This window comes from Amblyomma maculatum, chromosome 4 (genome assembly GCF_055883805.1).
Source record: "Amblyomma maculatum isolate TAMU_Amacu chromosome 4, ASM5588380v1, whole genome shotgun sequence".
NCBI lineage: Eukaryota > Metazoa > Arthropoda > Arachnida > Ixodida > Ixodidae > Amblyomma > Amblyomma maculatum.
Genome location: NC_139347.1, coordinates 15,239,075 through 15,255,854, shown reverse-complemented (window position 1 = coordinate 15,255,854; position 16,780 = coordinate 15,239,075). Strand labels below are relative to the sequence as shown.

General features: G+C 43.4%; 1 protein-coding gene across 1 annotated transcript; it reads right to left on the bottom strand.

Moving 5' to 3' along the window:
- Window positions 1–16,574, bottom strand: LOC146190332 (sorting and assembly machinery component 50 homolog). Its single transcript, XM_084600798.1, has 15 exons — window positions 16,323–16,574; window positions 16,054–16,107; window positions 15,896–15,997; window positions 15,724–15,811; window positions 15,541–15,647; window positions 15,332–15,465; window positions 15,183–15,270; window positions 14,257–14,388; window positions 14,111–14,182; window positions 13,473–13,556; window positions 11,753–11,894; window positions 6,784–6,930; window positions 4,611–4,752; window positions 272–354; window positions 1–191 (listed from the first exon to the last, which is right to left on the bottom strand). Exons 1-14 carry the CDS (start codon window positions 16,341–16,343, stop codon window positions 309–311), a joined length of 1,359 nt encoding a protein of 452 aa, XP_084456924.1. The 5' UTR covers window positions 16,344–16,574; the 3' UTR covers window positions 1–191; window positions 272–308.
- Between the last annotated feature and the right edge of the window lie 206 nt (window positions 16,575–16,780).

Below are 16,780 nucleotides of genomic sequence, written 5' to 3'. Positions count from 1 at the left end.
CACAGCATCCATATTTTTTATTCAAACTCAACGACTGCGGAAGCCATAAGCTTGGAAAAAAAAAACAAAAATTCTTGAAAATGATTGTACACTATGGTCCTAAAAGCAAGTGGAGAGATTTCCAGCGCATTCTGCAGTCTCCAGTAGAGTGCATCCGTAAGCTCGCTGTTATGTCCTTCAGAAGTAGGAACCTGGAAGTTAACCAGTGTGTGAAAAGAAGGAAATGCCAGCCAAGAATAAGGCAGGGATGTCAAGACAACCCAGAACTTACCTATCAAAACAAAGGATGTGAATAGAGACTGGCAGTGCTACAAAAAGGAGACTCCAATACCAAACTGCAGGCCTTGGTTCAACCTGGAATAAGCATAGCAGAGTATTGAAGCATAGCTTGTTAGACCAGTCAGTGCATCATCATCATCAGCCTGATTATACCCACTGCAGGGCGAAGGCCTCTCCCATATTTCTCCAATTACCCCGGTTCTGTGCTAGCTGCATCCACTTGACCCCAGTCGGTGCATGGTACATCAAAAAACCAGCGGAGCGGATGCGTTCTCAAGGATAAGTACACAGCACAATACTGGACTAGCCTTGTGTGTACACTTCTTGTGAACGCATCCTTTCCGCTGCGTTTTTTTTTTTTTCATGTGCCAAACATAGCGTTGGTGACAGAAGCATTTCTACCTAAACATATTCACATGCAACCACCTGTTGCTTGCGACAGTACCAGTGAAAATACAAGCACACTGGAAGGCACAAACTTCTTTTTTCTTGCTACAAGCTACTTGCTGAAGTAGTAAAAATAAGTTTATGGGTTCTCAGAAGTTTAAGTATTCCCCCCTCCCCCTCATTCTGAAGGACTTTTCGCTACCAGGCAGGCTGAGCTCACCTGTTACAGCTGGTCATTCAAGCTAGAGCTGTGTAGCACGACCTCCCATTGGGAAAGGATGTGAATGGGTGTTTGCACTCAAACCCACCCAATTCTCCCGGCACAATTCTCGGGATGTGTAAAAACATTGCATAAATTGTAATTGTGCAACATGATAAGAAATATTTTTCAACTATACTTCGAGGGAAATTCATTCACACAAAGAAATAAAGAGCGTGAAATATAAATTGCATGGAATAAATCTGAGAAGGCCAAGAGTGGCTCTACAAGAAGGTGTAATTTTACACTGCTTTTAAAGACTAATGTGCTGCCTGATAACAAAATTTCGTAATAAGCATGTTTATAATATCCTCAGCTGCTAACCATTTAATGTGCTCAGAGACCGACAGAATACACTAAAACACGAGGGGCCAAACATAGGGGTACAGGGGCACTCAGTTGCCATGGTGGCAGCTTCACAGTGCATAGATGCAATGGGGCCAAGCATTCATAAGTGAGGTCAAAGTACTAATGACTGGGCCAAGCCGTGAACCCACACGACAATGAGCAGATACATGCAGACAGCTGTGAGAGTGGCTGGTTTACAAAGTGTTAAAAAATTAGCTGGTGGTTCAAGTTTGATTAACCCTGGAGGAAAGCGAAAGCGTCATTACACGGCTACGCTCATTGCCAAGCTTGGATTAGTGCGTTTCTCCTAACGTAAAACCTGTGTTTCATCAGTCTCTTCGGCAAGCCGTCTTTTCAGGGCCTCATTTGCATTCCGACGCGTTACTGTAGCACGGCGTTCGTCCTCCTCCATCTCGCGCAGTGTCGTAACCTAGGTAGGAGCCCGGGGGTTCCTATTTATACATAAATCGCCTCTCTAGTACCCTCTACTACGTCACACTGACATCCCCTCACGTGACCTTGACAGTGGTCACAGGCCACTTGGTTGCCTACATGACTATGCCCCAAAGTCACATGTGACCACCAGGCTTAACACAGAAGTTCGACCTCTAAATCTCGTGAACTTGACAGTGGTCATGGGCCACTTGGTGGCCACGTGACTACGCCCCAAAGTCACATGGCGACCACCAGGCTTAACACAGAAGTCTGACCTCTAAATTTTGTGACCTTGACCTTTACAGAGGTCACGGGTCACTTGGTGGCCTATGTGACTATGCCCTAAAGTCACATAGTGACCACCAGGCTTAACACAGAAATTTAACCTCTAAATATCCTTACCGACGGCAGGTCACATGACCTTGAGCTTGACAGTGGTCACGACCATTTGGTGACCTATGTGACTAAAGTCACATGGTGACCACTAGAAGTTTGACCTCAAAATCTCCCTCAAGGTGAAAAGTGTGTATACCCGACGGCTCGATCTACCTACCGTAGTGAAGCTTTTGCTTCAAAAACTAGAAGCATAGTGTTCAAAACCTACTACTGTCATAACAAGACGCCCTGCTACTTTCATGCAAAGGGTATTAAAATGCAGACAGATGCCTACAAGCACCAGACGTGCTCCCCATCTTCAACCTTTGCACCAACATGCACAGACTGGCATTCTTAGGTAAGCAAAACTGCCAAGAAATGCCTTTGTACTTCACTCTCAAGTCACATTTTTCCATACTCTTAGAAATTTAGATAGGTTTCCCTGGAAAGTAACGCCGCAAGCTATTGCAATATTATTTTATTTATTTATTGCAATCTTTATTATGCCAGTATTTGTTGGCAGCTGCTGACATGCAGCCTTATCACTTAGATTGTAACGCGCAGAACAATCTAATGCCACAAAGACTTTGTGCTGTTTGCTTATGCCTGGTGTCGCCAGGATTCTACTTTGTCACATTCTTTGATATGTAAGATGTGCCGAGATTTGTCTCGAATGGTCACAGCCGCGCACGACTGCGTCCACACCGTTCCGCACTGCTCTACCAAAGGTTTACCTTTGGTAGATTTATCTTGATGTTTCCTGATCACCTTTAGATTAACTCTTTCCCTACCGTGGGCGAAATGGCCGTGTTCGGTAGGTTTCAGTAATTTTTGTTTCTGTAAAAACTATCATGTTTAAACTTTTATACAATGCATGAAAAGAAAGCTAAATAGATTCGCTTTTTAGGCATACAACTTTGAATATAAAGTTGTGGGTAGTAACACAATATAATTTCCAAAAAAGTAGATTTTAGAAAATATTGAAGAAAACTTGACGAAATGCACTTTTAAATGAAACAACAAAAATTTTAAATTTTTTTTTAGATATACAAAATGCAGAGCATCATATTGGCTACCCCCTGTGAAAAAATAAAAGTGCAGTATTGAATAGTTTTCTTGATGCATAATGAGCAATCAACGAGGGCCGCTGCAGAACGCCATGCTGAAACGGATTCCCGGTTCCCTTCTTGGGCAGAACGCCACTCCCCGTTTTGTGGGAGGCAAGATATTGTGCCCGAATGATGTTGACACCCTGGGAATGAGATAAATGACACTAACGACATAAACAAAACATCCAGAGCAGTCCCAGACGTATGCAAAACAGGCCAACAAACTGTGGCCGCCGATGTTCCGGGCTGGTTTCCATCGTTATCGGGGTCGGAACTGAATTCTGACGATAAGGCAGCATCTTCAGAGTCACTACTGCTTGGGTCATCGATAACATCGGTCGTACATAGTGTGGAATCGTGAGATTTGCGACGTTTCGAAGCGTATGTTGTCAATGGGGATGCCGCCATTCTCGCATGCAACTCCGACGTTGCCACGTGCTCAGAGCGTGTTGAAAAATAGCCACCTGGCGGGAAAAATGTAAACAGCAATAAAATCTAAGCTCCAGTTATCTGACTACATGCTAGAAGGCGTAGCATGTTTGTGAGCGACGCGGAAAGGTTCAAAATTTGCTCACAAAGTCATTGTTAGCGGGCCAGAGTGCGGTCGCCGATGTTCCGGGCTGGTTTCCGTCGTCAGCGGGGTCGAAACTGAATTCTGACAATAACTGGTAGCATCTTCAGAGTCGGTTATACTTGCGTCATTAATAAAAACAATCGTAGATAGAGCGTAGTCGTCAGATTTGCGACGTTTTGAAGTGCGGGTTGTCGACGCTGATGTCACCATTCTCACATGCGACTCAGATGCTTCCGCGTGTTCGGAGCGCGCTCAAAAATAGCCGCTATGTGGAAAAAATGTAAACAGCATCCAAATCAAAACTTAGTTATTCGACTACACGCTAGATATTATAGTGTGTCCGTGAGCGACGTGGAAGGGTTCAAAATCGGCGCGTGAAGTCATCATTAGCGGGCTAACGATGCTCAATGGGCACAGTAGGGAAAGAGTTAGGCGCTGCTGACAGCAATGAGCATTTGTAGTTTGATAACCACCAAGTATGATTTCAGTTATCCCCGCCGCCGAGTTGCGTAGTTCTTTTGCAGGCATAAGTTGGCTGAAAGAGAGTTCATTTCAGTGCTACAACAGTCCCTTCGTTTGATATGACTTCGGCATTGTCACCACCAGGTGACAGAATGCTTTCCCTCTAGCATTTTTTATGTGCCAGCAATGTTCAATGAAGGTGCAATGAATGCATCAATGATTTTCTTGCTTTGCATCCTTTCCAGCAAATGAGCAACTGAAGTCATTAAGAAAGGCTTTTTCGACCCACAATGTACTGCCACAGCCCAAGGTGCAACTTTGCTTTACACAATAGCACTGCAATAGTTTATTGCAAAAGACAGGGACCGGTACGGAGACTAACCTGTCACCAGACTTTGCCTTCATGGGCAAGCAGTAATTCAGCTCAAAGCGGGCAATGTGTCCAATGGAGAGCACAATGCCTGCACCGACCGACCACCGCAAGTTGCGCGTGGCCAGCTCAAAGTTTTGCTGCATGTCGTTTGCTGAAACAGAGGCAAAAGAAAATATTTATGTAAGGGCAAATGGTCAGATCTTGACTTTTTTTTTTGCCACTTCTACCATGTATGAGTCCCGCAAAAAAAAAAAGAAAAAAAAAAAAGAAAAGCGTGTTTGGCAAACCACTATTTTCAAAATCCCTGACTTTTCCAGGTTTTCCCTGGTTATTTCAGTTCAAATTCCCTGACCAGTGAAGAGGCTAAAAAATGACGCTGCTGATGATAATGAGCACAGACGAATAATTCACAACAAAAAGTTATTAAATGGCCGGTAAGAATGTCAAAAGTTTTCTGAAAACCTAAAGCGCACTGATGCCAGCCTCAAAGCACGCCTATCTCTCTCACACTGGCCGCTGCCGGGGCGGTTATTCCTGCATTTTGTCGCATTCTGCTCTCACACAGCGCTTCCACATATTTTATTGAGCACCCACCTCACGTGCGTATTGATTCTTTTACAGTGTAGTCCAGTTATAACGATACCAGATATAACATCATCATCATCATCAGCCTGACTATACCCACCGCAGGGCGAAGGCCTCTCCCATATTTCTCCACTTAACCCGGTTCTGTTCCTTGTTCCTTGCTACAGTGACAACAGTTCACAAGAAAAACATTCCCACAGCTCTGCAGTGCACATCACCCAACCTAACACTCACTGAATTTGAAGCTGTCCACATTTCCACCAATACTATATCCCTTATATCGATCAAATTCTTGGAATTTATCAGTTTCCCATTGGCCCAATGTAAAAATAAACCGGATATAACGATTGATTATTAATGGTACATTGAACACAATGATAGCTTTATCGCCGCCCGGTAGATGTTTACCACGAAAATTTGTCTGAATGTTTAATAAAAAAATAAAATACTAAGAAGGGAATGACATGAAAACTTTACGCGTGACCAAAACGGACTGCCGTGGAGAAATCGGCGAGCGCCATTGTGTGCGATTATGAAATGAACACTATCATTATTGCAGTCGCTGCCTGTTGCCATGCAAAGGGTGCAGTCATATCGTCATCGCCAAATGTGCGTCCGCGGAAGATTGCGCCGACCACATTGACAACACAATAGCTCTTGAGATGAAACAGCAGATTCATCGGGATTTCTGGCAGGTTTCAATTTGGAAGCCTCGTCACAAAATATGGGCATTCGCACTCTACGATTTTAAGCACCATCAAGGCTGGGGATGTTCTGCAGTTAATCCAGTCGCTAATCGGTTTCGCGCATGCAAAAAGGGCTGCCACCAGCGTACACACTACTGGAAGTGCTGCTCACAGTGATTGTCAAGCTTCAGCTGCTGCTCAAGCGAGCGCGAATTTCCAACTTTTTAAAAGTTATTTTATGGCTATTGACGTATCCTGTAATAAAGTGTTTAGTGATATTTATTTTGACTAGCGCTGCTCAACCAGATTTACTCACCCTAGTAAGTAGGCAAGCCTACATACATGGGAAAATATGTGGGTGCGTGCTCTTTTTTTTTTTTTTTACCCTTTTTTGGCTGGTTCTGGTATAACGATAATTGGTTATAACGATCGGATTTTCCAGTTTTCTCAGTAGTATCGTTATAAGTGAACTGCACTGCATTGTGGCAGCTCAGCCATGCGTTAGCATAATATATTGCGCCTCGCCTTGCACGCCGCACGCTGACAAGACAGCACAAAACAAACAACTGCATGAATACCATACTTGATGTGCGCCAGCTTAAAATGAAAATGAACTGCAGAATATATTGTGCCATTTTCCTTTACTTGGCAAAATTTTCTATGGCTTCCCTGGCATTTCACTGATTTTTTTCCAGTGTATGAAATTTCCCTGACAATTCCCCGTTTTCCCGGTTGTAGACACTCTGAAAAAGCCCAAGAACTTTACATGCTGGCTGTAGATTCTACAACTGATTCAGCATTCCAACTTACGCATGAGTGAATCGACACTTGTTCCTTGCTACAGTGACAACAGTTCACAAGAAAAACATTCCCACAGCTCTGCAGTGCACATCACCTAACTCAACACTCACTGAATTTGAAGTCGTCCACATTTCCAGCAGTGGCGAAGACATGCGTCCGAAAGTAGTCTCCTATACCACCTTCACCGGGTCGAAAAGGCAGTGGTGTGTAGAGATGAAGGCCGGAGGCCCAGTAAGCCTCACCTCCCAGCGAATGACCTGGGGACATAACAGAGGTGGCCACATGGCAATGCAGGCTCTGTCACGGAGTAGAACAAGCTGACTTTAAGAATGCCGCAACAATACCTTAAAATGCAAGAACACTCTGTAGCTCCGTACAAGTAAACTCAGAGTAAAAGTCAAGCCGTTCCCCCCCCCCCCCCTACCCAGAAAAGCTTCACAATACAAGTGATGTGCACACCCTCCACAGAACGGCATCACACCATGTGAACCTCAAAGCAAATATGCATACCAGATGTATTAGCAAACACATTCAAAAATTCTTGGAAAAAAAGTCAGTTCAAAACAGAAGAAAACTGTTACAGGAACAAATTCTTAGCTGCGGCAGACATAATTTGCTATAGTCTTCTAATTATACAACTAATTAATTGATGCACACTAAATATTTAATTGTAGCATTGGGGTGGTTACTCCCAAAGAAGAGTTCAAAGCTGTGGACAAAACAGTGCCATATTAGGTTTTCTGAATAAATTTCTGGAATTCATTTTCTAAAGCCCTGCAGCATAAGGAAATTAAACACTTTTTACTGAACAAAACCGAAACTGAGCACTTGAGACAGGCAGGGAGCTCAGTACAGACATTACATCCGGTGATAATGTGATACAGTTTCCATTGTGCTCAGTTTGAACTGCAAGAGGTATTACATCACATCATGCATATTTTTCTGGCAAGCAGCTTGGCATAAGGGAAGAAATTATTTCACCTCCATAGTATGTGTCACCATAGAATCATCACGTCTATAAAGTTGGAGTAGCATTCTGCAGAACAAAAACCTACTTTTATTAATTTTTACCGCGTACATCTAATGAGTGAAATCACATTCCCGCACCACAGGCACTAATCTATGACAATCATATAATTCAAGAATGCGTCAACTAAAATTGTACAGTCGAACCAAGATAGTATCGAACTCGAAGGGGATCGCGAAATGGTTCGATATAGAAAAATCGGCTTGAGACGCCTCTTAGGATCGTGAAATATGATACCGTATTTGTCGCGTAATCAACCCACTCGCATAATGAACCCACCCTCCACTTTTGCCCCCAAGAATATAAAAAAAGCAAAGGCATTAAGACCAGTTCACATGCAAACGACTGAGCAAACTCAGCGACGAGTGGCAGTGACAGAGCGAAAAATTTCCTACTTGTTGGAACTGCGTCGCTCTCGACAGTTCAAAACAAGGTTTTTGCACCACCGCAGCAGAAAACGGGAGTGTTTTCGCTTGCATATCGGTGGCGTGCGTCCCTCCATTTCGGCCGTCGCATTAGCAGCGTGCCAAGATGCTGCCCAGCGATAATGTCATCGCGTATTTATCTTTCGATAGCTCCTGCTGGGGGTGGCGGGGAGCGAACTTGGCAGAGTGCCCATGACGGCTTGATTGCACAAGCCTGGTTCAATTTATCACACTGCGCTTGGGATGGGTGTAGCCCACCGCCACAAAATCACTGAAAAGCGTGATAGCTGCAAATGCCGTTTGAAGCGAACAAACCTAAAAGCCGGTGTCATGATCGCAGCTGATTGCACGCTTTCATTGATGCAAGAATGGAAGACTCTCGCAAAAAAAAAAAAAGAGAAGAAATTTGCGGCTTAACGTCCGCAGCCACCATAGCTTATGCACGTTCAGCAGAGGATGACACGAAACGCACATCGCACGTCAGCCGCCGCGCACAGAAGGTTCACAACACATGCTGGAGGAAGCATACGACATTCTGTCTGCCACGAGCCGAGCTGGCTTAGCGCATGCGTAGCGCGTGCTACTGTGAACGAAGACAGGGAAAGAGAGAGGAAGGAGGGAGATATCTCGACAGAAGAAGGGGCACACCCTTGTGCTTCACTCTATAGCGTTTTTCCCCTCTCGTTCACACCAGTTCCCTCTGGTTCCTTCACGCACAAGGCTTGCAAACATCACGTGCTGGTGTGCAGCAAACAATCCCCGCAGATGCGCGCGGCGCTGCCCTAGACCAGCCGTCGCCGAACTGTCCCCTCTCATTCCTTCCGCGTGGCTTGAAAACGTCACGTGGCAAACAACCGAGGGTGATGCGATCGTCTTCAAGGAAGGCGCACCTTCAAGTGCGTGGTACGAAGTTTGATATATCGAACGACCAGTGAAATTGGAGTTCGATATACGACGCAGCTTTCCTATACTTTTACATGGGATTTTCAAGGGGATATTCTGCGAGTTCGATTTAACCAAAATTCGAATTATGCGGGTTCGATATATCCGGGTTTGACTTTATAACCAGCAACACTTTGTAAAATTGCGCTCTCACTGCTATGTTATAAATTTATGTATAACTACTCTCCTATGTAATGCGCATGGCCCCAAGAGCACAATAAATGAATGAAAATTGGCTGTGGTTTAGCTCTGGCTAAACCGGGTTGACTTGCATTAGCAATACTTGGGTCTCTTGTTTCACATAGGACGGTTAGTCAGAATCAGCCTGCCAGGACCCTGGCAATCACGTTACCTCTATAGGCCACTAAGGCACGTTCATATGGCTTGGTTAAAGCCGTATTCAATTCTGCAGCAGCTCAAGCTCAAACATGGCCCTTCCCGGGACGGTGCGACGGGCTGGAACCTGGCGCAGTATTGCTAACGCAATAAAACTAAGTGATCGTTATTTCTGACAACGACAGAGAGAATAAAGCATACGACCCGTCACAGTAAAGCGCGAAGTTAAAATTTGCCGCCTCAGTCCCTGGAAGGTCATCAGCAGACGCGTTTCTATCGAGTTTCTTGCACATATCTTGTGCCCTGTTTCGGTATCATAGAACAAAAGCATCAGATTTCTTTGCCCTGCAAGGCTTCAGAAAATTATTTATTTATTTTTTTCATCCTTTTCATTTTCATTCATTCTTTTTTCGATTACCCAAAGGACTGAAATGACTTGCCCGAAGAAGTTGTGCACCGCTCCAGTTCGACAAATTTTAGGTCGGCTATTAAAGACCTCCTTCTCTCAAATCGCCCACACCTCATGTAGAACCCCTACTCAGGGGCACTTAAGGTATGAATAAGTAAATAAAGACTGATATGACATAGTCTTGTTCACGGCTCCAAATAATTAGAAGTTTTGCAGCACACCTGCAATGTGGTCCTCGGAGCGAAACGAACTAATGGACTCAATCTCTGATAAGTGGTGTCACTGTTGATCATTAAACTTTTTCTTTAGAGCACTTGCTGATAGATTTCAACAGTGGAACTTTTGGACAGCACAGAAAATGGGGCATACTAATGGATAGAACAAAAAAAAAATTATTTGATCATTTTTTACAATCTAAAAGCCACGTCCTTAAGCCTCTAGCCAAAAGGAATTCACCTCTTGGCACCTGATAAAAAATTTAAAGCATCTGCTTGAATGCAGTAATGCAAGAGCATTTTTTTTACTACTGACGATTGTTGTTCCATGTTCATTTCCTTATGCCTTTGCTGTTTCTAATGTGTGCTTTGCGCTATATACCTTTCCAAAAAGTGCACTGCCATACTGGACTGCTGCAAACCGGTTCCACTGTGGCTTCCATCACACTACGCAAATTGCACAAAGCAGGCAAGCGAACAATGGTGACGGCCAGTGACCACTAATTGGAAAGGTGTATAAATCAAGGCTAATTCAAGGCTGATTTCCTGCTCCCTGGTGAGAGCAACATGATCATGACTGCTGTGCTGTGCTTTGCATCAGCCTCGCTAGGTGGTGCCACATGTCTAACAAAATATTTTTCTCTTTGTTTTGAACTTTGCATGCGCAGATTTTAAAACGCTTTTATTGGCCTCCATAAACTATACTCCAGCACAGCTTTTTTTTTTTTTCTTAGTGCCGCGGTTATCTTTTCTTTCACCGCCCCCGGCATTCCCCTCCATCCCTCCCCTAGGTTCACAACAGCCTCTATAGAACATGGAATCCAGTGTCAGTAACACAGAGAAAAATATGCAGGAGTATGGGAAACTGCCTTTTCTTATGTGGCACTATAATGTCAAGAACGCAACCAGTATAACATGCTAGCATGAAGATAAATGCAATGTTTGTTACTTTACTATCTTTACTGCAACACATTCAATCAGTGGTTTCTCAAGCAGATAATGTCATGGTAAAGCCAACTGATTAACTTTGTCAGATGTCACTAAAGTGAGTAATAATTTCTGAGCACTCTATAAAAAAATGAAGAATTATGTTTATTGACCTTGCAGGGACTTAATACAGCCACAGAAAACTCAAATACTTATCGCTGTAAGCAAAAAAGTGTTCTCAAGCCGGTTTCCATGAGACCCATGACATGTACCTTAGAGAAATTCCCTGGAAGGTTTTAGTGCCTAAAAGCATGCATGCCTCAATCTCACCCACTTCTCTCAGTCTCTATTCTAGATCTGACTGTACTGCAATTGATGCGACTCGCCTAATTTTTTTTTTTTTTTGCATGCATGTTGAAAAGGTTGAGATGGAAGCCAGGACACACGAGATTCCTCATCACCATTGTAAAGCCTTCAGGGTTCCTCGAGGCAAAGAAGGTCGAGATTCTTTTCTGCAAGAGTCAGCGTTATCCAAAAATTTCCTCCAAATTAAATAGCATTCAGGCACCTGTCATAAGTACCTGGTGATCCATAATGCCGTAATCACAAAGTGCTGCACAAAGAGCTAGCATTTAATCTCCCCAGGTATTGTCACTATGTGGGTCCTCTTCACTATCTTTTTTTGTGCACGTGAGTGCTTGCATGCGCTTAATCTCTCACAATCCTGTCAGTCGGCAGTTCCCCTCTTCCGTATAGTATATACTCGTTCCGCAGTACAAAGAGGACTGAGTTTACTACCTTCCACGTGTGGCCCAACTCCTCTCTGCTGGAAACCTCGCAGACCTAGTGGGCCACCAAGAAAGAACCTGTCGCAGATGCTAAATGTCTTGTTGTGCCCAAAGCCCATCATGTGGCCAGCCATGCAACATCCCTGAAGCACCTGCGTCAGAACAGCCATGCCATTATGTTAAGTATAATACTCTTTAACAATATTCTGCACTCCCAAGCTACTCCATCTCTTTCAAGTTTACAGCACCTGTACAACAAAAAAAAAAAAAAAACGGAGAGGAAGTGCTTCAGCTATTGCCTACATAACAGTTGCATTCTGCTAGAAAATTAAAAAAAAGTATGAGGGTTCAAATTTGGTAACTTTCATGAACAATACATAAATTCATCAAGCAACCCCCTTAACCAGTGGTTTCAAAACAGTAGAGAAGATCCATACATACAAAGTGTTAGTTAAAAATCATGGAAAGTGTTTAATAAAAAAAAAATCTGCAAAAGGCACAGCCTTTGAAAAAGTGTGCAGGCCACTCGCTTGGACCAGTCAATATGCAACGCAACAAGACACCTGCCGGTCTCTCAGCACCGCTGGCATTCTCATAATTTTACGGTGAAAGCCACCACTGGGACCTTACATCAGTTAGTTGTGTAACTAAAGCTCGGTGTAACTGTAATTTTCACAGAGTCCACAAGCCAAATCCTGCCAAGCCAAAAGACAGAAGCCTCCGGGCTCGTGCAACAGCAACACTCATGTCTGTGTCGGAGATTTGCATGGCATCATGAGACCACATGTCATGAGAATTGGCAGGAGCTGCCACATGCCAACTTAGGCAGCACTTTTGAGATGGAAATCCAACCCACCAGGACTCTTGGAACCTGAGTCTGACACACTACTCCTAAGCCATGCAGACATGTTAGTGCGGCTTGATAACCAGAGCTTTAGATCTGTGTCGCTCCTGCCAACTTCGGCAGCATGCTTCATATGATACCGTATTTACTCTCATATAACCAGCACCTCTAACTTTGAACTCCGTGAAAAAATGCTCACATATAACTTGCACGTTTATCAGAAATAAAAAAAAAGAGAGCACTAGAAAGATACAATTGCAAACTCGGTGATCATTTCGTAAAAGGGCACTAGAAAGATACAATTGCAAACTCGGTGATCATTTCGTTTTCAGAACACTTATTCAAACCACTGGTTATCCGATTCTCAATCGCCGCCGCTCTCACTGCTACCATCCAACCAAGGCTTCATCACCACTCTGAAAGACGTAGTCATCCTTGGAACCATCCAAGCTGTTACTGATGGCACATTTTTTGAAGCTCTTATGCACAAAGCTGGCTGGTATTGCTTTCCACGTGTCCACGATCCACTGGCAGAGCAGTGGAATATCGGGCTTTCGCATGCGTCCCATTTGACGAAACAGAGAACACCTTTTATAGCATGGGTCTAGCCTTAAAAGATGACCATATCCCAGGTTTTTTGGAAATAAAGTGTACTTTCATGCAAATGGTTTGTGACAGTTTTTAGGCGACATTCAACCTTCAGACAATTCTGACATTTTCTCGAATCCCTTGAAGCCAGAATTTACCTGGCTTCACAGCACTTGCAAAGCATTTGCCTGCTATTGCACCATTCAGCAAAAGAAAAAATAAATGACCACCATCAACTGGCAAGCGAACCTAGAAAGTCATGGCAAAAAAAAAAAAAAGGAAAAAAAAAAGCACTCACTATGTCTCTTGCTATTGGCAGGTTCAGCTGATATTCCACTTCGTGCTTGACGAAGCCAACGTCACCACCCAAACCAGCAAACTCCTGAGAAAGAAAGAAAGGAAACAGCTCATGGTGGCAAGCTGAACAGCCAGCATAAAATCGTTTATGTACTTCAACTGGTGCTTACTTTCCTCGTTTTCTATATTTTGGAACAAGTACTGCAAGTGTTGTTTTAAGAACAGATCCTCTCTGGTTGCAAATGGTAACAATAAAGATGGAAATGGTAACAACTGTGTCATGAAAACTCCTGAAACACAGAATGAAACATGTAATTACTTTACTGGGACATGGACGACAGCAGGCATCGGTAAATGCACGGTAAGGGGCCTTAAACAATTGAATTTCACTTGATTTTCTTAAGCATTTAGCTTTAAAAAGAAAATTAAGAGAAGACTTGTCTTTGGATTTTAGGTTTGCTTAGAAAAGACATATCCCCTCCACTTGCTCTTTAGTCACAGGTGCGAAAAAAATAAAAGGATGCTTACGGCCAAGCAAGTATTAAGAGACAAATAGCATGACAGCCTAATATAAGAACCCATAGAAACTATGTGCAGGAAATATAGTGCCGATGTGGACAAGAATCAAGCTGGGTTTACCTGGTGCAACTTGAAGTAGCTTCCTTCCGTTGGCAGGATAGAGTTATCTCTCCTGTCCACAGTCACTATGTGCTAAACCAGAGAAGAAAAAATTCATTACACTGTACAAACTTGTCACCAGAACAGGAAACTATGGGCATGCATACCTTTACGGAAGACTTCAAGGAGTGCCCCATCTCTTCCCGAACAATGAAGGGGATCGTCTGGCCAAGACAGGACAGTTCACGCCACAGAGCTTCCCATCGAAGGCTATGGTGCACACCAGGTGACGACTCAAACTATGAGGATCAAGAGCACACGTTACATTTCAACGCAACTTTTTTTATTTAACTGCATAACAAGGCTAAAGCTACTATTTATTTGCCATCAACAAAATTGAAATCATAATTAGCACTCGCTAGAGACAATGTCAGTTAATAATTTGCAAAATTTGATCTAGTTGACTCCTCTATATTGCTGTGTTAAGACCAACAGGTGCTTTCCACAGACACCCCTGTCACATTTATACACAAAAATGAGATGGGTAAACGTATTCAAGCCCACCAATCTTATAAGCTGATTCATGTTAACTCTAGAAGGTTGCCAGCTTCCTTCCATGACCTGTGTGGAGGTACTTCTCAGATAAATAATGCTTAACTACCTTTTCCTCCAAAGAATATGCCAGCTGTCTTTACATGACCAACTGCTGTCTTACCTTTATTACTGAAAAAAAAAAAAGGAGCCTAGAATAATCTGGCAAACCAGGCACTTTACTTTTATGTGAATACACGAGCTTTAAAGTAGCAGTAATAAAAGGCTGTCCAACCTGCCTCCTCATACTCTCTTTTTACAGCGATAACAGCATACAGCAGTTTCTCTGGAAAGAAGGTCAGTGCTCTTCTATACCACAACCGGAAACTCCTTGGGCAGCAGCGAATGGTCAGAGTTTTGGAATTACAAGAAATAAGTACAAACGGTGCCTGAGAATAAAGTTCTAACACTAGAGTCAAACTTTGCAGACCAAATGGCTAAAAATGAGTTTTGCAAAACTGTTGACTTAAATTTCTGAAGAAAAGCAACAAAGTGTGAATACCAAGAGCTCCGTAAGCAAGCCTCGATCAAGCTGCCTGAAGCCACTCCATGGAAAGTCCGCTGCCTGCTGAAATACTGCTCCAGTGATTCTGTAAAGAGGAGAAGGCGCTGTATGAAAAGTCAGGTTACAAATGCAGTTTTCAGTGTTACCTGGGATTTAGCCAACCCAGGAACGGCTTGCTGACAGTAATGTTGAACCCGCTAGAATGCTTGGTGCCATAGTGGTACTCTGTTTGAACAAACTCTCCTCGACCCCATGTGTTTGGGAACTTGAGGCCCACAACCTAGAAGCAATTGTTTCAGTGAGCTTGGTCATTAAAAGCATGCTATTTAACAGACGACAAGTGATGGATACATACCATGCTCCCTTCATTGTTGCCAACAAGAGTATTGATACCTCCTACAAGTCGCCTCACTTCTTGAACCTTGAATGTCACTTCTAAACCACTTGGGCTTGCCTCAGGCCCTGAAAGGCAGTGCTTCTGTGCTCCATCGTACTACCAAAAAGCTTCCAAGCTCAGCTGAGTATTGACTCTCCTTACCTGAACTTGTATCAATCGTCACGGCGATCTGCTTAAATGCTCCCAATGTTTCAAGTTGCTTTCTCACGTAGCGCGTTTTTAATATTACCTGAAACAAAAAGTTTGTTCGTCACTGCTTACATTCGCGACGACAAATAGTCGTCCCTCGACGCTTTGGCGACTACACGCTCACCTCTTGAAAATCTCTAGCGTTGAAAAGTTCATTGACGGCCTTTTTCAGGATATCATCCTTAGTCCGACAAACACCGTCTATGAACACAGCGTCAACACGAGCCTGCAAAATAAACTCTATGTAACTCAGCATCTAAAACTAAAAGAGAACACACTGACCTCTATTTGGTCCAGAGGCACTTGCATCTCCTTCGCCTCTTGCCTCTCAAACGACTGCAAGACAGGTAAGCAAGTATCGTAAGCAAGTATCACCAAACTGCCAAAACGTTGCATGCGATCGAGTGAACGAAACTTAACGTAAATAGGTCAAAGCTCAAACTGGCGGATTCCGCGCGGCGTATATTGAGTATGATGGCAATGTGCACAAATATATCGAAAAAGCAATAACTCCACCACCGAGTTAAATATAGGCAGGTTCACAGACATACCTTTGCTTGGACGGTTCCCATTTTTAAAAGTTGAACACACACTACACCAACTTTGTCGCACAAGGACGCCTCAGCCTCTCTCCTGCTGTAAGGTCTTGTATGAACATAACCGAAACGACGCACAGCACAGAGTTTGGTAAAGTCCAGAGATTTTAAGTGGTGTGTGCGGCTACCTTTCGATCCTTCCCACTAGTATGCAAAACACCGGCATGTTTCATGACCTTCCCCTAGCGAAGGAAAGGGTGTGACATTTCAGGTTTGATAATGCTGATAGTATGTAAAGTTATATTTTTTTATGTTTTGCTTGTTTAAAATACAAGTAGTTAATTTTAAATTTTAATTATGCGTTTTATTTTGCGTTTGAGCACACTTTTACGGTTTAACTAGTTTAGCGAAAGAAGTGTGCTAAGCAGCTCAAAAGCAGCGAAAAACAAAAAAAATACCTTCTTTGAAACTTG